The sequence below is a fragment of the Dromiciops gliroides genome, chromosome 2, assembly GCF_019393635.1.
Source record: "Dromiciops gliroides isolate mDroGli1 chromosome 2, mDroGli1.pri, whole genome shotgun sequence".
In the NCBI taxonomy this organism is placed as follows: Eukaryota; Metazoa; Chordata; class Mammalia; order Microbiotheria; family Microbiotheriidae; genus Dromiciops; species Dromiciops gliroides.
The window spans coordinates 88,372,053-88,399,710 of NC_057862.1; the positions used below are offsets into that span (position 1 = coordinate 88,372,053).

Here is a 27,658-nt window from a genome sequence, read left to right on the forward strand (position 1 = left end):
CTCTGTCTATTACTCCACCTACCTGGCTTTATAAGGAGTAATTCTGCTCCCATTTGCAAACAGTATCAAAGATGGTAACCATTTGGGAGTAGGGTGGGATGCAGTTTTCCTTTCTCTTTGCTAGAAATTTCTGCTTAGTTGTGCTGTTAAAGCTATAATCACTGCCTACTCTTGCAATATAAGGACCTATATTCTTCCCCAAGATAGTCAGACAAATAGAGATGGAATTCAGAAAGCTTTTATTAACATGAAACTCTCTCATAGGCTGAGTAGTCTTTTGGGGGGGGATGGGACAATGAGGGTTAAGTGACTTGCCCAGGATCACACAGCTAATAAGTGCCAAGAATCTGAGGCTGGATTTAAACTCAGGTCCTCCTGAATCCAGGGCTCTGTCCCACCTAGCTGCCCCCCAGGCCGAGTATTCTTATTTATATGCCTTTGTTCTCTTATAATTCTCATCTTCTCTTAATTGATTGCATCTTGGGAAAGTACTCATTATAATACTTTAGAAGATCTCACCTTTGATTCTTTTAAAAAATATCATATTGATGTTCTTTGTGTACATTTGACAGCTATGTAGTTATGCCTGGAATCAAGAACACCTGAGTTCAAATCTAGCCTCAGACAGTTACTAGCTTTGTGACCTGGGCAAGTCACTAAATTTCTATTTGCTTCAGCTTCCTCTTCTGTAAAATGGTGACCATAATAGCAACTTCCTTGTAGGGTTGTTGTGAGGATAAAATGAGATAATAATTATAAAACACTTAGCACAGAATCCGGCACACAGTAAGCACTGTATATATAAGCTGTTGTTATTACATTGTTAAGATTTCCCAGTGACTCCCCCTAGTTCTCTCAGTAGAACTCTCCCTTGTAAAAAAAAAAAAAGTGTAGTTATACAAAACTAATCAATAAATATATAAGTGAAAATTTATTTTCCATTCCACACTCCAGTCCACCACCTGTCTGGTGAGAAGTGGGAGACATGCTTCACCATCACCTGGCTCTCTAGAGTCAAAACATCCCTGCATTGTCTTGGTGTTGTTTTCCTTTGTATTATTGTGCTCACTGCTAACTTCACTCTGAACTCTTTATTGTTGTCATTTCTTATGGTGTGATATTATTTCATTATATATCTATAAAATAGAGTTTGTTCCGTATTAAATGGGCACCAACTTTTTTTTTCTAGTTCTTTGCTACTTCAGAAAATGCTGCTGTGAATATGTATTTGTTCACGTGTGTATAAAATATTCATATTTATGTGCATATACATATGCACACATATATAATAAACCCTTTCTTTGATTCCCTTGGGATGTATGACTAAGAGTTTATCTGAGTCAGAGTATGTATAGATGTTTGCTAGTGGTGTAATTGGACCAGTTTTTAACTCCTCCAGCAGTGCATTTAACGTAGCTGCCTTTTAACAGTCTACATTATTGGCCATTTTTGTTGTTTGTCATCTTTGCAAAAGTAATAGGTATGAGGTAAAACCCAAGAATAGTTTTAATTTTTACTTCTTTTCTTATTAATGATTTAGAGCATTCTTTCATATTGTATCTTTGCTTCTTCCCTGGAGGCATTCCTGTAAAGCAAATGAGCAGAGGGAGGACACAGTGGAAATTGATACAGCCCTGGGGGAATGTGGTGCTTCTCTTGTCCTCCAGTACTTGGGAAATGCTCTTAAGATTGGGGTAACTCTGGTTCTCAAAAGGTTTGTCTTTTCTGAGGGATAGAGGTCTTGTTAACGTCCCACATTCTTTTTCTTTTTTTTTTGGCTAGTCCACTAAAGGTTACAGGTGGGCATGGTGAAAAGGGCTGTCATTGTTGGTTCTGAGGACATTTTTGATTATGCCTAACCCCTCTTCTCAGTTCTCCCTAACCAGTTTATCTCCTTGGCCACTATGATACAGATGAGCCATTTATCTATTCATAAATAATTTAATTTCAACAATAATTGATTTTAGAATAAGATGTGCAAAGATTTCTGTTGTACTAACCATACACACACACACACATGTATCTATACATTTTTGTTCTTGTTTAGTCATTTTTCAGTTGTGCCTGATTCTTTGTGATCCCTTTGGATTTTTCTTGGCAAAGATACTGGAATAGATTGCCATTTCCTTTTCTAGCTCATTTGGCAGATGAGGAAACTGAGATAAACTGGGTTAAGTGACTTATCCAGGGTCACAGAACTAGTAGGGGTCTGATTTGGACTCAGGAAAATGACTCCTGACTCTAGGCTTGTTACACCACAATTGACACAGAAAATACTCAGCCAGGTACTTGAGGTGGAGAGAGAGAGTTTATTATGTTCGGGCCCAAGAGGCGGGGGATCACACCTCCAACAATGGGCCCCGAGTCTTGTAGCCCACTTGGTTATATACAAAAAGAGTAGGTGTGGTATAGTGGTATAGTCAGCAAGATACATATAAGTGTATCAAACAAGGATGAGGTCCTTAAAAAGGATGCATAGTGGTATAGTCATCATTACAGGAAAGCAAGATACATACAAATGTATCAAACAAGGATGAGATCAGTGATTACTGTCCAAAGGAAAAAGGAGAGACATAGACCTGCAGCTGTAGCTGGAACTCAGCAAGGCCAGGCCCTGTCTGAGACAGACAAGGTCAGAGGCTACGTGTGGTTTTCCACATCAGGCTCAGTAATCTATCTACTGCCCCACCCACATTTATGTATATTTAATACTATAATGATATTTGTATAATTTATAATATGCTTATATTTAAATAATCTAATATTTAATCATTCAAAATAAGCATTTAATGGTTCCAGAATTATATTGGGTGTACATGCATACAAATGTATATACATACACACAACCTGTATATACGTGTATATACAAACATATATACATACATATACATATATGTATACATACTCGTTAAATAATTTTTAAAATTTTGGTGGTTTGAGGGCAGATTTGAGTCTTTTAAAAAATAATTCAAATTGTTATTTATTGTTTCTTGAAAATAACCTGAAAAGGTTATTTTAAAATAAAGTTAGTTTTTACAAATTGCATAACCAGACCTCTTCCAGAATCTTCAATTAATAACAGTGTCATAGGATCTTTGATCTTAAATTTTTGGTACATTTTTTGATGGGGTAGGGTATTAAGTTATGGCTGTTGTTAAAGAGAGAAAAACACAGGATTTTTTTTCCATTAAAACTTTATTGATGTTTTTTGATGTCTTCTTTCTCCTTGAACTTCATTAAATCTCTTCAAATATTATAATTTTTGACATGGCCTTGAGGTTACTAGGTATGTGCCTTAGTTTTTGTTCTTTTTCTTTTTTTTTTCTTTTCTTTTGCGGGGCAATGGGGGTTAAGTGACTTGCCCAGGGTCACACAGCTAGTAAGTCTCAAGTGTCTGAGGCTGGATTTGAACTCAGGTACTCTTGAATCCAGGGCCGGTGCTTTATCCACTGTGCCACCTAGCCGCCCTCTTTTTATTATTAATATTCTTCTTTAAAAAAATGGTTTTTTTTTGCAGGGCGATGAGGGTTAAGTGACTTGCCCAAGGTCACACAGCTAGTCAAGTGTCAAATATCTGAAGCCAGATTTGAACTCAGGTCCTCCTGAACCCAGGGCCAGTGCTTTATCTACTCTGCCACCTAGCTGCCCCTTTAATACTCTTTTAATGTTTGCTTTTGGCACAAATGAGATACACAAGACAGGTGGATCAGAAGACAGGTGTACTTTATCACAATTACCATGTACATTATGATAGTTTGGCATTCAGCCAGAATTTAAATTATTAATGTTGATATTATTTGTATATATTATGTCATTGATCAATCGTAGAAGTTATAGCATCTCTATTCAACCATGTCAGTTCTCAGAAATTAGTTACATATTTTTTGTAGGGCAAGAATTAGAAAATGCCTTTTTTTTTTTTGGCTGGGGTTAGAAGTGGTTTATTTTTAAGTGAAAGTGATGTAAAAAACAAAAGTTGGGGCAGCTAGGTGGCACAGTGTATAGAACATTGGCCCTAGATTCAGGAGGACCTGAATTGAAATCCAGCCTCAGACACTTGACACTTACTAGCTGTATGACCTGGTCAAGTTACTTAACCCTTATTGCCCTGCCCCACTCCCAAAGTCATTGAAATATTAAAAAAAAATTTTTTTAAAAGAAAATAATTGGCCGAGTGGGTGTTAGAAAGGTTCACACACAGCCCCTAGATACAGTCAGAAAGGAAAAGTCTAGTCTTGAGGCAGCTGGGCCCAGAAGTTTTGTGACTGTGACCACTCATCATAGGGTGTGTTGTCTGTTATTAACTTAGGACTTAAATTTAGTAAACCCTCAAAGATCCATGCCTGGTTTACTAATCATTTTATATATTACACAATAATACTTGAAACTCTGTTCACAAGGAAATAATCTTGAAGGCTGAAAAGGTGCATAAAGAACTATGCTCTGGAACTGGCACCAAAGGGAGAGGTTTATGGTTTGGGGACCTCCAGGGTTGGCAAACAAGGCACCATTAGAAAGTCTCCTTCTCCCTCTGTCACCCTCCCCCCTCCTCCAAAAAAAAAAAAAAAAAGCCTGTTCAGATTCACTGTAAATTCTACACTGGAGTATACTAAACCTTTGCCTCAACTCAGGTGGCTTGAACTAGAGAGAAAAGGAAATTGTAGTGTAATGGAAGGTTGTCCATTGGTGTTTTATGAGTCATATTTGGAAAAAACAGGCAGGAGTTGGGCCAGTTTAAAAATATATATTGCTGACTTTGTATTTAGGAGATAAGGACTGAACTTGTTATTTCATTGATAAAGAGAAATAGATGAGGAAAGTACCTCTACCAGTATAGAGCAGAACCTTATCTGCACACTCTGGTGAGTTGCCTAGAAGGGCTGCTTAAACTTTTTCTACTTGTGACCACTTTTCACCGAGAAATTTTTATGTGACCCCAGGTATATAAAATAGGAATACATAACCTTTTACTGTTCCACATTTTTTGTGACCCACACATTCAGTTACAGTTCCCTAGAGCACTGTGAGTTGTTGTGCTTTGCCCAGTCTTTTACAGCCAGTGTGTGTCACAAGTGGGACTTGAATACAAGTCTTCTTGTCTCCAAGATCAGCTCTCTATCCATTATGCCACACTGTCACTGTGTGTTTACTTACTAGCAGAAATTTAAATACTGTTGATCATTAGTTTAAATAATCTTGTTTTAGTGAATTATTTCTTTAGAATTTAACTCCTATTTTAATACAATGAAAACATATTAACTTTGTATGTAGAATCGTAGGGCAGGTGAGGTGGTACAGTAGATAGAATGCTGGCTCTGGAGTCCTGAGGATCTGAGTTCAAATTTGGCCTTAGATACTTACTAGCTGTGTAATCCTAGGCAAATCACTTCATCCTGTTCTTTCATTTGAATCTAATACAGCATGATCTCAAGACCCTTTATCAATCTCTGGAAACTCTCTAGCTTAGTAATCAATAGGAATGCTGGGTAATGTTTTAATAACTGACTCTCCAGAAACAAAAAAAACACACAACATATGCACAACACACATTTACATTCCAATCAATATCAATAAATGTTTATTAAGTGCCTTGTTGTTTAGATATTTTCAGTCATTACCAACACTTTGTGACCCCATTTGGAGTTTTCTTGGCAAAGATAGTGGAGTGGTTTGCTATTTCCTGCTCTAGCACATTTTACAGATGAGGAAACTAAGATAAACAGGGTTAAATGACTTGCCGAGGGTCACACAGCTAGTAAAGTGTCTGAGGCTGGATTTTAATTCAGGAAAAGGAGTCTTCCTGACTCCAGGCCTGTCACTGTATCCACATTACCACCTACCTGTATCTTCCTTCATTCATTTACTTACTTATGTACCTTCTATATGCCAAGCATTGTGTTCAGTACTAGGGCTACCAAGAGGAGGAGGAGGAGGAGGAGGAGGAGAAAAAAGACAGTCCCTGCCATTAAGGACCTTAAAATATAATGGAGGGGGCAGGTAGGTGGTGCAGTGGATAGACCACTGGCCTTGGATTCAGGAGGACCTGAGTTCCAATCTGGCCTCAGACACTTGACACTTACTAGCTTTGTGACCCTGGACAAGTCACTTAATCTTTATTGCCCTGCCCCAAAAAATATAATGAAGGAGACAACATGCAAGCAAATATATACAAAACAAACTATATACGGGTTAAATAAGAAAAACAGAGGGAAGGCACTGGAATTAAGATGTGTTGGGGAAGGCTTCCTATAGAAGGAGAGATTTTAGTTGAGACTTCAAGGAAGCCAGGGATGTCAGTAATCAGAGCAGAAGAGGGAGAGCATTCTGGGAACAGAAGACAGCTGGAGAAAATGCCCAGAGCCAAGAGATGGAGTGTCTTGTTTATGGGTCAGCCAGGAGGCCATTGTCACCGGATTGAAGAATACAGGGTCAGGCAGTGAGGTGTAAGAAGACTGGAAGGGTAGGAGTCAGCTAGAATTATGAAGGCTGTTCCTGGGTTATTTTAAAACTCTACTGAAGAACCACCTTCTAATGAATCCTTTCTATATCCCTTTAGCTTTTTGTGTCCTCCTTCCCAAAACAACCTTGGATTAACTTTATATGTATTCTGTTTATGTTAATATATGTTCATGTTGTTGATGAGAATATAAATTCTTCTAGGTCAAGGACTCTTGTATTTGGTCAGTATCCCTGGTGCTCAGTACACTGTCTGACACAGAAAATTGTTCATTGATTTTCAACAAAAGGATTCATTATTATAAAAGAAATTAAATAGAAGAAAAATAGAATAATGCTTAAAATATGCAACCTTATTTTTTTCCAAGTAGATTAAGTTCTATGAATCTAAAAATGTTTTTGTTATTATAATTGTATGTCTAGTTTGATAGGTGCATCCAGCAGATATTAGTTAAGTAACTTTGATAGGTCATTATGTACAAGGTTTATTTTGAGATAATTTCAGTTTACTCTCTGATAACATATTTGTAATTGACAGGTGTGCAAGTAATGTATTGCAGCATATGGGTTGATAAGAAATTGTTGCTCTTTTGGGCCTTTAAGAAGTGACTGAATAGTTATAGATTTATTCCAAGGAATCTATTGGTTTATAACTTAACACAAGTTTTATGATTCTTCTTTGTACTTTTATCTTTTTGTTTCTTCACACTATACTTTGACATTTTCATCCTAGAAAGGCTTCTAGTTCTTTGTCAGGAAAAAATAGGAAACTAGATCAAGACCCCTGTGTTCCAGTCAGACTAATGTTCTTCATTCTTTCCACCATATGCTTAGTTATGTTCCTGTTTTGAAACTTCTTATGCTTTTTATATCTTTTAAAAGTTCTTCCACCATATTTTACTGCCATGTCCTTCATGATGTTGTCAATAACTGTTTCCCCCTACAGTGATTATTTCTTTCTCTGAATTAATATATTCTCACATAGGGTAGCATTTAATTTTACTATTTCTGGTCATAAGGTACTTATTGGTTGGTGTAGGGGTGCATAATCAGTCAACATTGAGTATGTAATAAAATACTCAAGGATCATAACTCAAACATTTTACAACTATTTAGAGCTATGGTAGCAATAGACATGTTACAAGATGTAGAATGTAGAAGAACCTTAACAGTCATCAATTTCAGCTTCTCATTTTACAAGGGACAGGTTCAGAGAAGTTACTGACTTATTCAGAATTGCATGTACTGATAGGAAGTAATTAGCAGAGCCCTGATTTGTGGTCATGTGGTTGTACTTCACATCTAGGGCTCTTCCCCTTAGACAAAGTTCCTAAACTTAATCTGAATTATAGTGTAGAAAATAAGTCTCATGGGGACGTAAATTGTTTACATTTAGATTCAAAGGAGTAAAACAATGAAATTAGAAAAATGAAGGACGACAGGGAAGACCACATTGTGTGGAAAGACCTGGGTAAATGAGCTCTTGAATGCAGCAGTGAACATTTGTGTCTATGTAGTTGCCTCCACTTGTGAGAATATATTTCAGGCCAGAAAGTTAAAATATGTAGATGAAGAAAAGTATTATATTGACACAGAAGACACTCAAGAAATATTTGTTGAATAAATCAGTGTTCAGATATATATATGCTTGATTTAATGAATCTTGCCATCATGTTCCAAGTAGAAGTTGTTGAATAATTCAAAATTATTAAAAAATAATCTCAGGTCTTGGCTTCTTGGGGACTTTTTCCCTAGTATTCCCTCTTCTTGTTCAGTCTGAGCTGACAGTTTATCTCTGTATCCATGTCATTTCAATGATTACTTTTCCTGAATTATTATTTTTAGTTTGGAAATTTCATTACTTTGACCTCACAAAGTCTCCTTAGTATATCTATTTTTTGTTGTTGTTAAATTTAGTAAGAGTAAATAAATGTGTTTATTTCTTATTATGTAGTTAAAGACATTCAGGTTTTCTAGAAATAGGAATCTGCTTAAGATTTTATTAGCACATGAGAAAATTGTAGTCATTTAAAATATGTCACAGTGAAATTTTATAATACACTATTCCTCCCCTTTTGAATCATGCTTCTGTGTGTTGTTCTTTACTCTTTAATATATATATTAATTCCTATCAAAATCATATTTGAATAGGGCAGGGATATCCTAGTATAGAATACTTCATAGGTGGAAAGACAACCTCTGTTTACAACTTTCAGTGATGAATTCAGTACCTCTTGAAGCAGTTAATTTCACTTTTAGGTAGCTCTAAATGTCAGGAAGAGTTTTTTGCAAATCAAACCTAAATTTATCTCTTTACAGCTTCCATGCTGTTAATTTGGAAGCTGATGCTATTTTCTGAAAGCTTCATCTTAAAATATTACAGAATCCTTTTTAAAGCTGCCACTTAATAGGTCAAGTGGGTCAGAGAACTCAACCTCAGCAAGAAGCAATAGAGTACCTTATGTGTAAGGAGGCAAAAGGTCAGACCCATGATTTGAAATTGACCAGTTAAATATTTATGAAGCACCTTCTTAATTTAAGGCATTGTAGTAGGCACTAGAGATACTAATAAAATAAGATGAAAAAAAAATAAAAATGAGAAACAGGTCATGCCCTCATGGAACATACATTCTCCTCAGGATACAACATATTAACACATAAGCAAATAAATACAAGATTATTTGAGAAAGAAAGCAAAGAAGGAAATAAGCATTTATTAAACTTCTGTTTTGTGCCAGGGGCAGGGCAAATATTATTTTATCTTGATCTTTGAAACAACTCTAGAAAGTAGTCAGTCAACATACATTTATTAAGTTTAAGCCAAGCACTGTGCTAAATGCTTGGGATAGAAAAAAAAACCCACAAAAACATAGGTGAAAGTCATTTTCTGGATTGAGGCAGAGCCAACATGGCAGAGAGAAGCTAGGAAGTTGCCCGAGCTCTCCCAAGTTTCTCTCGAAAACAATGTTAAATTAAGCCTCTAAAGGGATTCTAGAGTTATAGAACCTACAAAAAGATGGAGTGAAACAATCTTTCTACCTAAAGATAACCTAGAAGGTCTTTAGGAAAGGTCTGTCTCACCTGGCTAAAAGGGGAGCACAGCTCAGTGCAGAGGGTGTTGGGGCAAGCCAGCAGAAGGTTCTTAGTCACAGCACCCATCAGCAGCTGAGGACCCTCTGTACTAGCTCAGCAAGCTAGTGGCACAACAGATTAGTTGTGAGGCTCCCCAGTTTCAGCACAGAAAGCAGTCTGCCAGTTGGGTATCTGCTTCACAATAGGCACAGCTAGGCTGGGCCACTCCAGTGAAGTGAGCAAGCTGCCAGCTGCTGAAGCCTCAGAGCATAAAGCCAGTGACTGGGCCTCTGGCCCCTAGCAAAATAAGCTTGGGACAGTGCATGCCATACCCCAAGAGCAGAGTTCAACTTTAAAAGGCATGAAATAGGCTAAAATATCAATAAGAAATAGAAAAGACCCCCCCCACCAAAGGAAATTACTATGGCAACAGGGAGGACCAAAACATAAACTCAGAGGAGGACAATAATGTCAAAATACCTAAATGTGAAGCCATAAAGGGGAAGAGGAATTGGTCTCAAGACCAAAAAGCTCTCTTGGAAGAGCTAAATATAAATATGTGTGTGTGTGTGTGTGTGTGTGTGTGTGTATATATATACTAAATAAGAGAGGTACAAGAAAAATTTGGAAAAGAAATGAGAGTTATGAAAGAGAGAGTCAATAGCTTGGAAAAAGAAAATAACACCTTAAAAAATACAATTAGACAAATGGAAAAGGAAGTGTAGAAGCTGATTGGGGAAAATAATTCCTTAAGAATCAGAATAGGGCATATGGAAGCTAATGACTCAAGGAGACAACAGGAAGAAGTAAAGCAGAATCAGAATATAAAAGTAGAAGAAAGCGTAAAATACCTCTTCAGAAAAACAACAGAACTGGAAAAAAGATCCCAAAGGGACAATTTAAGAATAATTAGACTACCTGAGGGCCATGATCAACAAAAGAGCCTGGACAGCATTCTTCATGACATTATCAAGGAGAATTGCCCCAGTGTCTTAGAACCAGAGGTAAAAATAATCATTGAAAGAATCCACTGATCATCTGAAAGAGACCCCCAAAAGGAAAACTCCAAGGAATATCATAACTAAATTCCAGAATTATCAGGTAAAGGAGAAAATACTGTAATCTGTCAGAAACAATTTAAATATTAAGGAGCAACTATCAGGATTACACAGGACCTGGCAGCCTCAACATTAAAGGATTAGAGGACTTGGAATACAATATTTCAAGGGGAAAAGAACTAGGGTTACAATCAAGAATATACCACCTGGCAAAATTAAACATGATCTTTCAGGGGATATGATGGGCGTTCAATGAAAAAAGGGGCTTTAAAATTTTCCTAATAAAAAACCCAGAACTAAACAGAAAAATTCAGTCTACAAATACAAAACTGAAGAGAAGTCCTTTGGAGTTGTCTTCGATCATTGTATTGTTGTGAATAGTCAAGTCATTCACAGCTCTTTAACAAACAATATTGCTGTCTCTGTGTACAATGTTCTCTTGATTCTGTTCACTTCCCAATACATCATTTCATACATGTCTTTCCAGGTCTTTCTGAAGTCATCCTGCTTGTCATTTCTTATAGCACAATAATATTCCATCACCATCATATACCACAGTTTGTTTAGCCATTTACAATTGATGGGCATTCCTGTGATTTTCACTTCTTAGCCACCACAGCTGTTGAAAATAGTTTTGTACAAATATGTATTTTTGAGAGAGCATTTTTTAATTATGAAAGTATTTTGTTATTTTCCAGTTACATGCAGAAATGGTTTTCAATATTTGTTTTCACAAGATTTCTAGTTTCAAATTGTTTCCGTCCCTCCCAAGACAGCTAGTAATCTGATATAGGTTATATATGTACAGTAACATTAAACATATTTCTCCATTAGTCATGTTATTAGAGAAGAATCAGAGCAAAAAGGAAAAACCTCAAAAAAGAAAAACAACAGCACCAAAAACAAAAGAAATAGTATGGTTCAATCTGCATCCATATTCCACAGTTGTTGCTCTTCTTTTTTTTTCCTGGATTTGGAGAGCCTTTTCCATCATGAGTCCTTTGGACCTATCTTGTACTGTAGTATTGCTGAGAAGAATCAAGTCTATCACAGTTGATCAACACATAATGTTGATGATACTGTGTACAATGTTCTCCTGGTTCTGCTCATCTCATTCATCATCAGTTCATGCAAGTCCTTCCAGGTTTCTCTGAAATCCACCTGCTCATCATTTCTTACAGCACAATAGTATTCCATTACATTTCTATACCACAACTTGTCCAGCCATTCCCCAGTTGATGAGCATCCCCTCAATTTCCAATTCCTTGCCACCACAAAAAGAACAGCTATAAATATTTTTGTACATATGGGTCCTTTTCCCTTTTTTATGATCTCTTTGGGAAAAAGACCCAATAGTGGTATTGCTGGGTCAAAAGGTATGCACAGCTTTATAACCCTTTGGGCATAATTCAAAATTGCTCTCCAGAATGGTTGGATCAGTTCACAACTCCACCAATAATGCATTAGTGTTCCAATATTTCCACAGCTTCTCCAACATTTATGATTTTCTTTTTTTTTTGTCATGTTAGCCAATCTGATAGGTGTCAGGTGGAACCTCAGAGTTGTTTTAATTTGCATCTCTCTAATCAATAGCGATTTAGAGCATTTTTTCATATGGCAATAGATAGCTTTGATTTCTTCATCAGAAAACTGCCTGTTCATATCCTTTGACCATTTCTCAGTTGGGGAATGACTTGGATTCTTATAAATTTGATTTAGTTCCCTATATATTTTAGAAATGAGGCCTTTATCAGAAGTACTGGCTATAAAAATTGTTTTCCACCTTTCTGCCTCCCTTCTAATTTTGGATACATTGCTTCTGTTTGTACATTGCTTCTTGTTTTAATTTAAAGCATCCATTTTGCATTTCATAATATTCTCTATCTCTTGTTTGGTCATAAACTGTTCTCCTTTCCAAAGATCTCAAAGGTAGAGTATTCCTTCCTCTCCTAATTTACCTATGGTATCACCTTTTATGTCTAAATCATGTACCCATTTTGACTTTATTTTAGTATAAGGTGTAAGATGTTGGTCTATGCCTAGTTTCTGCCATACTCTCTTCCAGTTTTCCCAGCAGTTTTTGTCAAATACTGAGTTTCTATCCCAGAAGCTGGAGTCTCTGGGTTTATTGAGAGAGCATTTATTACAAAAGTGTACTGAGTCTTGAAGGAAGAGGTATTTAAAGCAGGGATTGGGAATCCAGCATAGTTATGCTAGCGACTGAGAAATAGCTGTGATTCCACAGCTATTAAAATGGATTGTATATAGCCAAATGGAAGGGACTTCCTATTTTTTCCTCGTACTTGTCTTTTTCTTCTTCCTCTCAGAATCAAATAGAATTGACTTCACAGTGTTTTCATGACTGAACCTCCAAGGAGAGACGTGTGTGTGTGTGTGTGTGTGTGTGTGTGTGTGTGTGTGTGTGTGTCCGTCCGTGTGCGCGCACATGCATGAGCAATGGAAGTGAAAAATCAGATCAAGGTAGCTTGTGCCATAGTATAATTTAAGGTTACAGAGTAAACATCAAAAGTGGCAGCATCTTATTCTTGCCTTTCAAAAATGAATTGGCAACAAATTTTAGAAGCATTTTCTTTTTTATTTTGAATGTGGTGCATCAGATTTAAACTCTACTGTAAACTCCAGTTTAAAAGTTGGATATGGTTTGGGCAAAGTTAGGAAATTTCCAGCCTTGAGCCAGTGTCATTTTGGTTGCTAAAACTGAAGTTTTTGGAATGGATGATACTTTTTTAGGTAGAGCCTCCAAAAGTTTTAGGATCATATGAAGATCTAATAACAGTGGTTACCATGAAAATCTCATTAGCACTTAAAAGTGCAGTGGATAATAATAAAAAGCACTTGGAAAAGTATATCATAATTGAAGAAATTTAGCAGGTATTAGTAGTTATTACTTTTAATTCTGACCTCATAACTTATTTCCCTCTCTCCCTTTCTTCATTTCTCCTTTGGTCTTTCCTTTCTTTATATGATAACTGTTTTGTAATTGTATTTATATAGGCCCTGGGTTTTTCTTGGCATTTTGTATTGTCTGCAGCTGTTTTAAATAGAATTTTTCTTCCTATATCTCCTTCCTAGGTTTTTTGAAAAAAATATATAGAAATGCTAATAATTTATGTGGGTTTATTTTTTATCCTGGAACTTTGCTAAAGGTGCTATAATTATTTCAGTTAGTTTTTTAGTTTGATTTTCTAGGGTTCTCTAAGTATACCATAATATCTACTGCAAAGAGTGATAATTTTCTTTCCTCATTCCCTATTCTTATTCCTTCATTTTCTTTTTCTTGTCTTAATGCTAAAGCTACAATTTCCTTTTGTTTTGTTTTTTGCTTTGTGGGGCAATGAGAGTTAAGTGACTTGCCCAGGGTCACACAGCTAATAAATGTCAAGTGTCTGAGGCCAGATTTGAACTCAGGTCCTCCTGAATTCAGGGCCACTGCTTTTATCCACTGTACCACCTAGGTGCCTGTAAAGCTACAATTTCTAATAAAATATTGAATAAAAGTGCTGTTAACAGGCAGCCTTGCTTTACCCTTGCTGTTATTGGGAAGGCTTCTAGTTTATTCCTGTTACAGATAATGCTTACTCTTGGTTTTAGATAGATACCGCTTATTTTTTAAAAAGACTCCACTGATTCTTCTGCTTTCTAGTGTTTTAAATAGGAATGGGTGTTCTATTTTGTCAAAAGCTTTTTCTGCATCTATTGCTCTGAATTGTTGAGCTCCCCAGTCATCCTTGTGTTTTTTGTTCTGTCATTTTTCTCACCTTTTTATATCTTTTACCTCTAATTTTCTCTTTCTCCTCTGCCCTGATTGATCATCATATGGAACTAAAGAACCTATAATATTTATTGGAAGTGCAATATAAAATGCAGTGTTCTCTGTTCATACTTTTTTTTTAAAAATTCACTTAGTAACTGTCAACAAAATAAATGTACAAAACAAAGGTCTGCACCTACTTTTATAACATGTGAGTTGAATATTTTAAACAAATGGGAAATTACGGCAAGGGTCCTTGATAGAGGGGAAAAAAGTAATGAACCTGGACCATAGAATGTAAATGAGGTAAGTGTCAAGGTCCAAGAGCAAAAATTGGAAATGACATTAATCTGAGTGAAATAAAGAATTATAGTGGATCAATTATTGTGTAGTCATTCTGTCTCTTCATAATCTGACTCTGAAGGAAAAACTTTCCAATTATATTACTATGATGGTGTTCTTTTCTGTAGGCAGAGAATCCTCCTAATGGACCTGATTGCGGTTATGGATCTTTTCATCAGCAGTATTGGCTCGATGGGAAAATAATTGCTGTGGGTGTCATAGATGTCCTTCCATACTGTGTGTCATCTGTATATCTGTACTATGACCCTGATTACTCATTTTTGTCTTTGGGGGTCTACTCTGCACTACGGTAAGAAATCTTGTATTTTTGCTTTGTCCTTATACAACAGTGCCTGCTTCTTTATTTCTTATCCTAACTTGGTCTTAATTCACTGTTATAGGAGAAGTTCATTGGTTCATTTACAAGCTACAGTATTTTGTTGATTAAATGATACCTAACTGTATCATCTTTAGAATGGATACCTAGTTGCTAAGATATATTTTTGATGTTTCTACCCATTTCTACAGTTTCTACTTTTGCTTTACCTACTCGGCCAGAGACACTTTATCATTTTATCATTTATGCCTTTATTATTGATTTTATCTTTGTCATTTTTACAATCATTATTATTAAAAATAAAACTTTAATTATATTTAAATTCATTATTATAGTATGATTTCAGTTAGCCAAACTCAGTAATCTTTTGGGATAGTTATTTAGTAATAGCAATTATAAAGAACAAAAATGAGATATCTTTGGTCTTTGACTTAATTTGTCCTTTTTGTGGTACCCCTTACTAGGTAGGAGATGATGTCCTCATTTGCCTATACCTGCAAACATGTAACTTGTCTTAGAAATACTATCTGCACTATTTAAAAAGACCAAAAGATGGGGATGTTACCTCATAAAAATCTTTGTACCCCTTTATTTGCCTTTTGTTTTTCCTTTGTGCTTTTAGGTTGAGGGAGATTTTTGTATGTATTCTTCGTATTTCTCTTGTCTTCCACTAGATATGTGTATCTCTGCTTTTCATCTCACTATATAGCTTCCTCCTTGTCTTTCTTGGATATTATTTGTTTTTCTCCCTCCTTTTCTGTTTCCTTTAACCTCATTATCACTTAGATTGTAACATAAAACTGAAAGTTTTCTTATTTGTTGCATATGTTAAAAAATTTTATAGTCCTTGTTCTTAAGAAGTATCTAAGTAGAACAGTAAATTAAAATGAAACAGAATTACTGAATGGAGTAATGTGACTTCTAATTGCTTTTTTCTTTGGATCCAGTGGCCTTCAGTAGAAAAAGTTACTCATCTGTGGTCTAGAACTAGCTATAAGAGATGTCTTTCGTATTATGTAACCAAAACATAACAAATTCTTTGTTCCCTAAGATGTCCAACAGGGTTACTTCCTGTTGTTATTAATATTGTACATTTACAACATTTTATTAAAGCATTCTCTTATGAATATGACATTCAGTTCTCTTTTTAAGTACTTTTCAAAATTTGTATTTACTTATAGAGCACAAGGATTTATATGTACATATGTTTTCATTTTAAAAAGTTTTAAAATAATGTTTTTTCCCCAATTGCAAGTAAAACCAATTTTGAACATGTTTTTTTTCAAATTTCGAGTTTCAATTTATCTCCTTCCCTCTCTCCCCATCTCATTTCCTGGGACAGTAAGCAATTTGATATTAGTTATACATGTTCAGTCATGGAAAGCATTTCATATTAGTGATGTTGTAAAAGAAACCACAGCCCTCCCCCCTGCCCCCCAGCTTAAAAAAAAAAAAGCAAAAATAGCACAAGAAAAATAAAGTGAAAAATAGTATCCTTTGATGTTCATCTAGACTTTGTCAGTTTGTTCTCTGGAGGTGGATAGCGTTCTTTATCATGAATCCTTTGGATCTTTGTATTGCTAAGAATAGCTGAATCATTCATAGTTGATTATTGTACAGTATTACTGTTACTGTATACAATGTTCTGCTGGTTCTTCTCACTTCACTCAGCACCAGTTCATATAAGTCTTTCTAAGTTTTTCTGAAACTATCCTGCTTGTTATTTCTTATAGCACAATAGTTTTTCATCACAATCATATATCACAACATGTATCAGCCATTCCCCAGTTGATGGATATTCCTATAATTTCCATTTTTTTGCCATCACAAAAAGAACTGCTATAAATATTTTTTCACAAATAGGTCTTTTTCCCTTTAAAAAAAAAACACAAACAACTCTTTGGGTTACAGATCTAGTAGCGGTATTGCTGGGTCAGAAGGTGCACAATTTTATAACCCTTTAGACATAATTCCAAATTGCTTTCCAGAATGTGATAAAGTTCTTAAGAGTGACAAGTATTTTCTTTCTTTGTAGGAATCTAAACATTTTAACCTTGTTGAATCCCTTATGTTATTTCTTTCCTCTTTACCTTTTTATGCTTCTCTTGAGTGTTGTATTTGAATATCAAATTATTTGTTCAGCTTTGGACTTTTTATCAGGAATGCTTGAAAGTTCTCTATTTCATTAAATATCCATTTTTCCCTGTGAAGGATTATACTCAGTTTTGCTGGATAGGTAATTCTTGATTGTGGTAATCCTAGCTCCTTTACCTTTTGGAATGTAATATTCCAAGCCTTTTCTGATCCTTTAATGAAGAAGCTATGTAATTCTGACAGTGGCTCTATAATATTTGAAACATTTCTTCCTTTCTGCTTCTAACATTTTCTCATTGACTTGGGAACTCTGGAATTTGTCTATGATGCTCCTAAAAATTTTCTTTTTCAGATCTCTTTCAGGTTGTGAATGGTGGATTCTTTCAATTTCTATTTTGCCTTCTGGTTCTAGGATATCAGGGCAGTTTTCCTTGACATTTTCTTGAAATATGATGTCTAACCACCTTCTCCCCTTACCCAATCCTCTTTTTTTTTTTTATCTCGGTTTTTAGGTAGTCCAGTGATTTCTAAATTATTTCTCCTGGATCTATTTTCCAGGTTGGTTGCTTTTCCATTGAAAAGTTTTGCATTTTCTTCTATTTTTTTTTCTTTTGGTTTTGTTTTATTGTTTCTTGCTATCTCCTGGAGTCATTAGCTTCCAGTTGCCCAGTTCTAATTTTTAAGGAATTATTTTCTTCATTGAACTTTGATGTTTCTTTTTCCATTTAGTCAATTGTACTTTTTAAGGAGCTGTTATCTTCAGTGAATTTTTGTACATCTTTTTCCATTGTTTGTGCTTCATTTACCAAGATGTTTACTCTTTTTTCATGATTTTCTTGCATTACTCTTTCTGATTTTTCTTCTACCTCTCTTATTTGATTTTTTTAATACAGTGGGTCTATTAAGTTTAAAAATTTTTAATAATATTTTATTTTCCTCCAATACCATGTAAAAACAATTTTAATGTGTTTTTCAAAGTTTTGAATTCCAAATTCTCTCTCTCTCCTCCTCACTCCCTAAGATATTAAGCAATTTGATAAAGGTTATACATGTGCAATCATGTAAAACATTTTCGTATTAGTAGTTTTCTACAAGAAAACTTGAACAAAACAAGAAAGAAAGTGTGTTTCAATGAGTATTCAGACATCAGTTCTTTCTCTGGAGGCAGAAAATATTTATCATCGTGAGTCCTTTGGGATTTTCTTGGACCATCATATTGCTGAGAACTGCTAAGTCATTCATAGTTCTTCATTGTACAGTATTGCTGTTACTGTGTATAATGTTCTTCTGGTTCTGCTCATTTCACTTTGTATTAATGCTCATATAAGTCTTTCTAGGTTTTTCTGAAATCATCCTGCTTGTCATTTCTTATAGCACCATAATATTCCTTTGCAGTCATATACAACTTCATCTGCGGTGCCTTTCAGCAACATGTAATTTCCTTCGCTATCTCTTTTAATCTGTTCTTGCTTTTCTTTGTCTAACATCATGATTGATACCTCTGTTTATTTTTACCTTAAGCTGAAGCATAGTAGATTCTGCTCCAGCCTCTTAACTTTACTCTGTATGTGTCTCTTTGCTTCATATGTGTTTCCTATAAACAGCATACTGTAGAATTCTGGTTTTTGATCCATTCTGCTATCTGCTTCTGTTTTATTGGTGAGTTCATCTGATTCATATTTACAGTTAGGATAACTGCATATTTCTTTCCATCCTATATTTCTTTTGTTTATCCTTCTCCTTCTCTTATATTTCACCCTGTCCGTCCTTACAAGTGTTTCACTCTTAATCACCACTTCCCCCAATCCACCCTCTTCTCTGTTAGTTCTTGACATTTTCTTTCTTTTTTTTTTTTTTAAGTGAGGCAATTGGGGTTAAGTGACTTGCCCAGGGTCACACAGCTAGTACGTGTTAAGTGTCTGAGGCCGGATTTGAACTCAGGTACTCCTGACTCCAGGGCCATTACTCTATCCATTGCGCCACCTAGCTGCCCCCTGTTAGTTCCTTCCCTTCTCTAATCCCCATACCTTTTTACTTCCCTATAGGGTAAGATAGATTTCTATATCTAAATAAATATGTATGTTATTCTCTTTTTGAGCCAATTCTGATGAGAAGAATGTCTAAACATTGTCTACCGCTCTCCCTTCTCCACTATAATAGATCTTTTACATTTGTTTATGTGAGATAATTTATCCCATTCTATCTTTCCCTTCCCTCTTCTCCCAATGCAGTCTTTTTTCTTACTCCTTAATTTTGTTTTTTTTAGATAGCATCCCATCATAGTGATCTTACACTCACACCCTCTGTCTATGTATACTCCTAATTGCCCCTATAGTGATAGCATTCTTTTTTTTTTTTTTTTTTTTTTTGCTGGGCAATGGGGGTTAAGTGACTTGCCCAGGGTCACACAGCTAGTAAGTCAAGTGTCTAAGGCCGGATTTGAACTCAGGTACTCCTGAATCCAAGGCCGGTGCTTTATCCACTGCGCCACCTAGCCGCCCCAATAGCATTCTTAAGAGTTATTAAATCATCTCACCATGTAGGATTAAAAACAGTTTAACCTTGTTTAATCTTTTATGCTTTCTCTTGTTTCTTTTTTAGCTTTTTATGTTCCTCTTGAGTTGTGTTTGAAGATCAAGGTTTTTTTTCTTTAGCTCTGGTCTTTTAATTAAGAATGCTTGAAGGGCTTCTATTTCATTAAATGTCTGTTCTCTCCCCCTCTTTCCCCCAAAAGGATTATACTCAGTTTTGCTTGGTAGGTAATTCTTGGTTGTAATCCTAATTCCTTTACCTTCTGGAATACCATATTCCAAGACCTCTGATCCTTTATTGTAGAGCTGCTAAATCCTGTATAATCTGTTGATTCTGGCTCCATGATATTTGAATTCTTTCTGGCTGCTTGAAATATTTTCTCCTTGACCTGGGAGCTTTGGCATTTAGTTATGATATTCTTTGGAATTTTCTTTTTGGGATCTCTTTTAGGTGGTGAATGATGGATACTTCCAATTTCTATTTTGTCTTCTGGTTCAGGGCAGTTTTCTTTGATAATTTCTTGAAATTATATTTCTAGGCCCTTTTTTGATCATGGCTTTCAGGTAGTCCAATGATTTTTAAGTTATCTCTCCTGAATCAATTTTTTTTTTTTTGTGAGGCAATTGGGGTTAAATGACTTGCCCAGGGCCACACAGCTAGTAAGTGTCTTAGGCCAGATTTGAACTCAGGTCCTCCTGAATCCAGGGCTGGTGCTCTATCCACTGTGCCCTGAATCTACTTTTGAGGTCAATTGTTTTTCCAGTAAGAAATTTCACAATTTTTTTTTCTATTTTTTTCTTCTTTTGACTTTGTTTTATTGTTTCTTGCTGTCTCCTGGAGTCATTAGCTTCCACTGGCCCAATTTTCATTTTTAAGGAATTATTTTTATCAGTGAGCTTCTGTACCTCTTTTCATTTGGCCAATTCTAGTTTTTAAGTAGTTATTTTCTTTTTTTTTTTTTTTCCGTGTGTGTGTGTGTGTGTGTGTGTGTGTGTGTGTGTGTGTGTGTGTGTGTGTGTGTGTGTGGCAATTGGGATTAAGTGACTTGCCCAGGGTCCACAGCTAGTAAGTGTTAAGTGTCTGAGGTCAGATTTGAACTCAGGTCCTCGTGAATCCAGGGCTTGTGCTCCATCTCCTGCGCCACCTAGCTGTCCCTAAGTAGTTATTTTCTACAGTGAATTCTTCTATATCTTTTTTCTATTTCTTGGGTTTCCTTTGCCATGATTCTCTTGCATTAGTCTCATTTCTTTTCTGAATTTTTCTTTTACTTATTTGCTTTTGTGGTAAAAATTATTTGTGGCAAACAGACAAGAATCTGCTTCATATATGCTTAACCATAGAACTGAGTTTGAGTCTTTTAGAATAAATGACTCTCCTTTTGAAGAATATGTTGACGAATTAAAGAAACTTGTTCTGCAGCCAAGCTCGCTGCATTAGAAGCTCCTGAACATGTATTTATCAAGGATACTATGACATTAATGCTACAATATTTATAGTAGAGACCCAATAGATGCTGTTGACTTGTAATAGTTCTGTATATCCAATTTTGAATCTCACAAATATCATCTCCATAAGGACAAAAATCATATTTTCACTTCTTTCTGTGTTACCCTGACATCCCTTTATCACCATTCACACAGTCTCTCCCTTTTCTGTATTGATATTAACATATTATTAGTTAGCATAGGATATTTTTTTGGCTGTTTCATTGAGCAAACTCATTCGATTTTCAAATGAAAGACAGAACCAGAATCATGGTAACCAAGGTCTCCCTCAGAGCGGGGCACAGGATTGACGAGACAAAACGGAGGAATGGAACATAGATAATGAAAGCCATATATTCCCAGATCCAGTTTTTTTGAATGCCCTTGTGCCAGTCCATTCACCTCCCCAGAGTAATGAACCTCATGTGACCCTCAAAGTGGGAGACACTTATTATGACTGTCTGCTAGACACAGGAGCTTCTAGATCAGTATTAGTAAGAAAACCAGTCTCTGTATACCCAATTTTGAATCTCACACTTTTTAAAATCCTTTTAAAGTTCTTCCAGAAGTTCTTTTTTTGGGCCTGAGAACAATTTACATTTTTCTTCTTTTGGTTTGGTTTGGTTTGCAGAGCAATCAGGGTTAAGTGTCTTGCCCAAGGTCACACAGCTAGTAAGTGTCAAGTGTCTGAGGTCAGATTTGAACTCAGATCCTCCTGAATCCAGGGTCTGTTTTATCCATTGCGCCACCTAGCTGCCTCAATTTATATTTTTCTTTGAGGCTTTTCATGTATACCTTTTGACACTTGTTGTTCTCTTTTAGGTTTGTGCCTTGATCCTCCCTTAACTGTAGTAGTAAATTTCTGTAGTCAAGTTCTTTTTTTGTTTTTTGCTCATTTTTTCTGCCTATTTTCTGACTTTGTACTTTTATGTAAGTGTTGGGCTCTTCTGCTGCATTGTCCCAAGTTTCTTTTGCTGGTGCTTGGGGCCTTGCTGCTTGCTTTCACTGGGTCCCAGGGCGCAGTTGCTGGCTTGCACTGAATGGAGGGACCTCCCTGCTGGCTTTTACTGGGGGCAGGGGACTCCTTTTTGGTTTGACCTGGGGGTGGGCTCTTGTGTTCCCCAGGCCCTGAAGATAGGGTCTTACTGCTTGCTGGCTCTGGAGGTGGAGCCTCACTACTCATCAGCAGTGGAGTCAAGGCTTTGCTGTGCTGCTGATCTGGAACTGCTGACTTGCCTCTGGGATTCTTGCTTGCATGGGGCAAGTCTTTGCTGATGGCTTGCCTCAGAGCTTGGAGACTCACACCAGGCCCCTGGGGTGCAGCCTGTCACTACTGCTTGCTTACCAGTAAGACAGACTTTCCTTCTGTGCTGGTAGGTTGCTTCCCTAATCCTAAATTGGTTTTGAAGTATTTTCAAGGTTGTTTAGAAGGAAATTTGGTAGGGTTCCAGAGATTTCCTTCTTTACTCTGCTCTCCTTGACTGGAAATCTTACTTGATTTGTAAAATCTTTTTTGAGCCCTTTCAGGAGTTCTATTTGGATCTGACACCAGTTCACATTTTTCTTTGAGCCTTATCATATAGCTGTTTTCACATTATTGTCAAGTTCTGAGTTTGTGTTTCTATCTTCCCAGTCAACTTAGTAACTTTCTATTGTCAGGTTCTTTTTTTTTTTCCCCATTCATTTTTCCAGTACTAATTTTTTGACTTTTAAATTTATGTTAAAGTTGTGCCCTGTTCCTTGGGTGGAGGAGTCACTTTCCCAAGGTTCAGATTTCTTGTGCTGCTGTTTTCAGAGCTAATTCCTAGGACCTGTAAGTTTTTTGCTCTACCAAGGTGGTATGATCTAAAAAAAGGTGTGGTCACTCTTTCCTGGCCTGTGCTCTGGTCTGTGACTGACCGCAAACATTTTCTTCCATGCTGAACCTGAGACTAGGGTTTCCACTCCTGTGCATCTAATGTACTAGTGCACCTCCTCAATCTGGGACTGTGAATTGGTTCCCTCATTTGGGCAATGCAACAAAGTCCTGTACTCAGTGCCAGCAAAGTGTCCCCTGTAATTTCCTTCTGACCAGTTGTTCATCCCCGTTATCATCTATAGGCTAAGAGCTACTGAAGTTGCTGTTGCAGATTCAGTTGTCCCTATGGCCTTATCTGGCTTGCTGGGGTGAGGTCTGCTACTGGTTTGCATCATGTTGTGGGAACCGCGGTCCTTGCTTGTGTACTAGGGAACAGGACCTTGCTGCTGCCTTGCTAGGACACGGACTGCTGCTGGCTTTCCTGGGCAGCCAAGGCTGAACTTTGCTCCACTCTCACTTGAGTGAGACAGACCTCTCCTCTCAACCTTCTGACTTGTCTTGGGCTAGAAAATTGTTTCACCCTGTCCTTTTGTTGGTACTACCGCACTAGAATCCATTTTGAAGCATTATCTTAAAGTTGTTTGGAGGAGAATCTGGGAGATAGATAGAAAGGGGGAAATTATAAGAAAATAAACATATGGGAAAAAGTGGAACCAGTAGATCATATGGCTAATTACGTATTTAGCATTATTTGTTTTAATTATTTCATCGAAAGTTGTTCGATATTTATCTTTATCTTAGTTTTTTTAAAAGACATGACCCTTAAATTAATCATTTTTTTAAGATGTCACATAATACATCAGTCAGTAAGCACTTAATATACACAACTATGTTCATATGTAGTTATAGCTTTAATAGATTTTTTGAAAAGATTAAAAACCTGGATACTCACACAATTATATGTGGGTTTTTTTTTCACATTTTATTTCACTTGTAAATTTGGTAGTAAAAGTAGTAGTATCTCTATTTTAGCAATGAGGAAAATAAGATTCAATAAAGTTAAATGATTTGCTTAGGGTCATAACCTAGAAAGTAGGGTTCAAGCCAGTTCTGTCCTAACTACTAAGTCTGCAACTCTTTCAGTTATACCTTACTGCCTCTTAGTTTTTGGAATTACTTAATAACTTAAGAGCATGTTATTTTGGACCCTTTAAAAATAGTGTTTTAAGTATAATAGTACTTTTAGTTTTTGGTATAAATGGAATACTATTTGGGCTGATTCCCCCCCCCCCCAAGTGGCTCTCACCTTCATTGTTTGGGAACATGTAGAGTCATCTTTGCCTCTGTCCTATTCTTTGCTTCCCAATTCCAGACAGTCTTATGAAGTCCTCCTATTCATTATATATTTGCACCAAACTTTTAGATCCATTCTTTTCTCTTCATTGCCTTGCCACCATCTTAGTTCAGGCCCTAATTACTTTTCATCTTGACTACCACAGCAGTCTTGGTTTTAGAGCTAGAAACTACCTCAGGAATGTCAAGTTTAACCTTATTTTACATATGAAGAAACTGATAATTAGAAGGTTACATGTCTTGCTAAGGGTCAAACACCTAAGTATCTCAGGTGAGATTTGAACCCAATGCTTCCGGATTCTGAGTCCAGGGTTTTATCCACTACTGCCTGCTACCTCTCATTTCTTCTAACTAGTCTCCCTTTCTATAGTTTATTCCCCCTCTAATTTATCTTCTGAGTTTTGGCAGAATAGTCATTTTAAAGAATTTTGATGTTTATTCAGGAGGTAAAGAGCATTAATTAGAAACCTTCAGTTGGCCCTACATTATTCACTGAAAAAAGTCTAAATTCCTTTGCTTCATGTACCTTCACTGTTTGTATTTTACTGATTTTATCTCCTCCTATCCCCTTTCCTTGCAAATGGATTAACTTTTGGTTTGTACATGCTCATGGTTTCCTTCCCCTGCTCAGGTGTTCCTATTGTACGTTTTACCTAGACTGATTTTTCTAGACTTGAGTTTTATCTTGAGGAGTAACTTACATGTCATCTACTCCAGGGCTTCTTAAACTGTGGCTTGCAACCCCATATGCAACCCACTGAATGTGAGGGTTGTTACAGCCTTGGTTCTGAACACACAAACATGCACTTTGTACTGCACATGCTGTCACTGGGTTGTGTAAAAATTTCTAGGGCAAAAAGGGGTCATGATTGGAAAAAGTTAGGAAGCCCTGTAGCCTTTTCTGTTTCTCCACCCACAAACAATTTGTCCCTTCTCTGAATTACTAGCATTTTGCATCTGTACTCTTACATTATCTTATCTTGCCTACTGACTTTTAAATAAGATTAGGCTCTTTGTTTTATTCTTTTTTTTTTACTTCAGTTAGAATGCCTAATACAATGCCTTGTGTGTGTGCGTGTGTGTGTGTGTGTGTGTGTGTGTATATATATTATTCAGTAATATTGATTGAATAAATATTTTAACTGATTTCAGAAATAAAAATGTAGATATACATCTATAAAAAATTATTGTTCATCTTTCTTTCATCCTTGAGGAGTACCAGTGACATCACGAGGGACTTCAGAGGACAGTTCGTTTAAGAATGAATTTTATTCCAGCTGCTTGCATGACTGGGAAAACAAACTTATTTTTAGACCTTTTGGTCACCACCACACTCATTGTGGCAATTAGGATGAGATTGTTAAACTGAGATACAGTTAAATCCAAATTAAGCCTTTCTTAAACACTCATTCTACTGGAAATCCTGATTATATTTTTACTAAAGTAATGCTACCCATTGCTTGTTGTAGTAAAAAGTACCATGAGATAACATGTACTTTCTTGTATTAAGAAAAGGAAGATAATAAATCATTACATAGGTTTAGGGGGGAAAACCCATATTACATACAGTTGAAGGTATTTAAATGCATATTCCCAGAATATGTATTTTTTAATAAAACATACCTGTTTTTTGTGAAATTGACTGCTTTTTCAATATTCTGGTGTTCATACTATTTTAATCTAAAATATTTTAAATAAATAAATTAAAAATAATCTAAAATATTTTAATCTAAACCCAGATTTCATCTCAGCTAAAGGTGTGTGTCAACAAGAAATTGTTGAATAAATTCTTTTGACTTTTTGTTAAATAGGGTGCATGTACTTTGAATTTCAAATCAGCCACTTGGCACAAATAACTGAACAACTCAGAATAATTTAGGAACTTGTTGATATTTCTTTAATAACAATCTTTTGACAATTGTTTTAATTTTTATAAGACTGGCTCTTTAGGTATTATGCTCAAGTTTCATGAAGTAATTGTATTATCAAATCATATATTCTTTTTTAAAATTAGAATCAAAGTTATTTCTATCCATTTTCATTTATTTTTGTTTTTTTTTAATTTACAGAGAAATTGCTTTTACTAGGCAACTTCATGAGAAAACTTCTCAACTCAGTTATTACTATATGGGATTTTACATTCACTCTTGCCCCAAAATGAGATATAAGGTAAGGTTCAATTTATTCACAGTATTTGCCAACTATAAATTTAAATAAGTGAATTTAATTTTTAATTGATTATGTTAAAACTGTGATATTCTTTTGTATTTCTCATTATACCATGTAGTTTAACAGGTACTTAACATTAACAAGATTTAAAACTCATTATACTTGAAGTCTTATCTTAAGAAATCAATATTCATTTTATGATTTAGCAGAACTTTATCTTATTTGTTCCTTTAGGACTGAAGTAATTGGCATTTCCAGAAATCTAGGCCATCCATAGTTCTCAGCAAAACTTCCCTTAATATTCCCAACTAAACCTCAAAATCTTCACTGGATCCATCTTCTATTTGACCCTTCTTTATTCTTTACTTTCATTCTCCTTTGAGCTTACACATAATTTAAGAAGAACACAAGATTTTTATAAAGGATGTCCAGATATCCAAGGTTCCATACAGTCTGCATATTTCAATCATGTGAGCTTTTTAGCTTTTCCTTTTTCTTCAACTAAAAGTGATCTTTTCTTCTTCTAAATTCTCAACACTTTTTACCTCTTTTCTGTAATTTTTAGTTTATATTGTCATAATTATTTCGTACCTATTGTAGTACCTCCTGCACTAGATTGTAGTCTTTTGAAGACAGTCTCTTACTTAACTTTGTTTAGTTCTTTACACATAAGAAATGCTCAATAAATGTTTGTTAAATGAAGAATAATATGTACTGAAACTTCATTATAGTGTTTCTAGTTCATCTTTGAAACATTCAAAATTAATAGCTTTACAAAGAAAGTCCTTTTGGTATTTCTGCAGTTAGGGATAGGGCCTGGACCTATGATTTCAAGGAATTTCTGGGTGAGGAAAATCTCTTTACCAATGCAGATTTCCCCCTTTTCTGTAATTATATAGTCTTAGTTGCCTGGACTACTAAGTGTCTTGACTACAGTCATAGCTATAATATATTAGAAGTGGAATTTCAGTCTAAGTCTTTCTGTCTTTAATTCTAGCTCTCCAGTCCACTATACAATATTACCTTTCACTTTGGTAATTAGATGGGAGGAAATTTTAAAAGAGCTTTTTAAGACCCTTTAAAAAAATCAGCATATACTTTGATACTCATTGATATCAGTGAAAAAGTGGGAGTAGATGAAGATGGTAAAAAATATCTTGGAAAATGTAGATCTGCAATAAGGAATGAGAG

General features: G+C 35.7%; 1 protein-coding gene across 8 annotated transcripts in view; it reads left to right on the forward strand.

Annotated features, from left to right (window-relative positions):
* ATE1 (arginyltransferase 1) overlaps nucleotides 1–27,658 on the forward strand; it is a 196,038-nt gene that overhangs the window by 67,943 nt on the left and 100,437 nt on the right. For all 8 annotated transcript variants that reach the window (XM_043985864.1, XM_043985863.1, XM_043985862.1 and 5 more), the window contains 2 exons: nucleotides 14,829–15,010; nucleotides 26,368–26,467. In XM_043985864.1, the coding sequence (XP_043841799.1) occupies nucleotides 14,829–15,010; nucleotides 26,368–26,467 (282 nt within the window). The remainder of the gene's footprint in view (nucleotides 1–14,828; nucleotides 15,011–26,367; nucleotides 26,468–27,658) is intronic.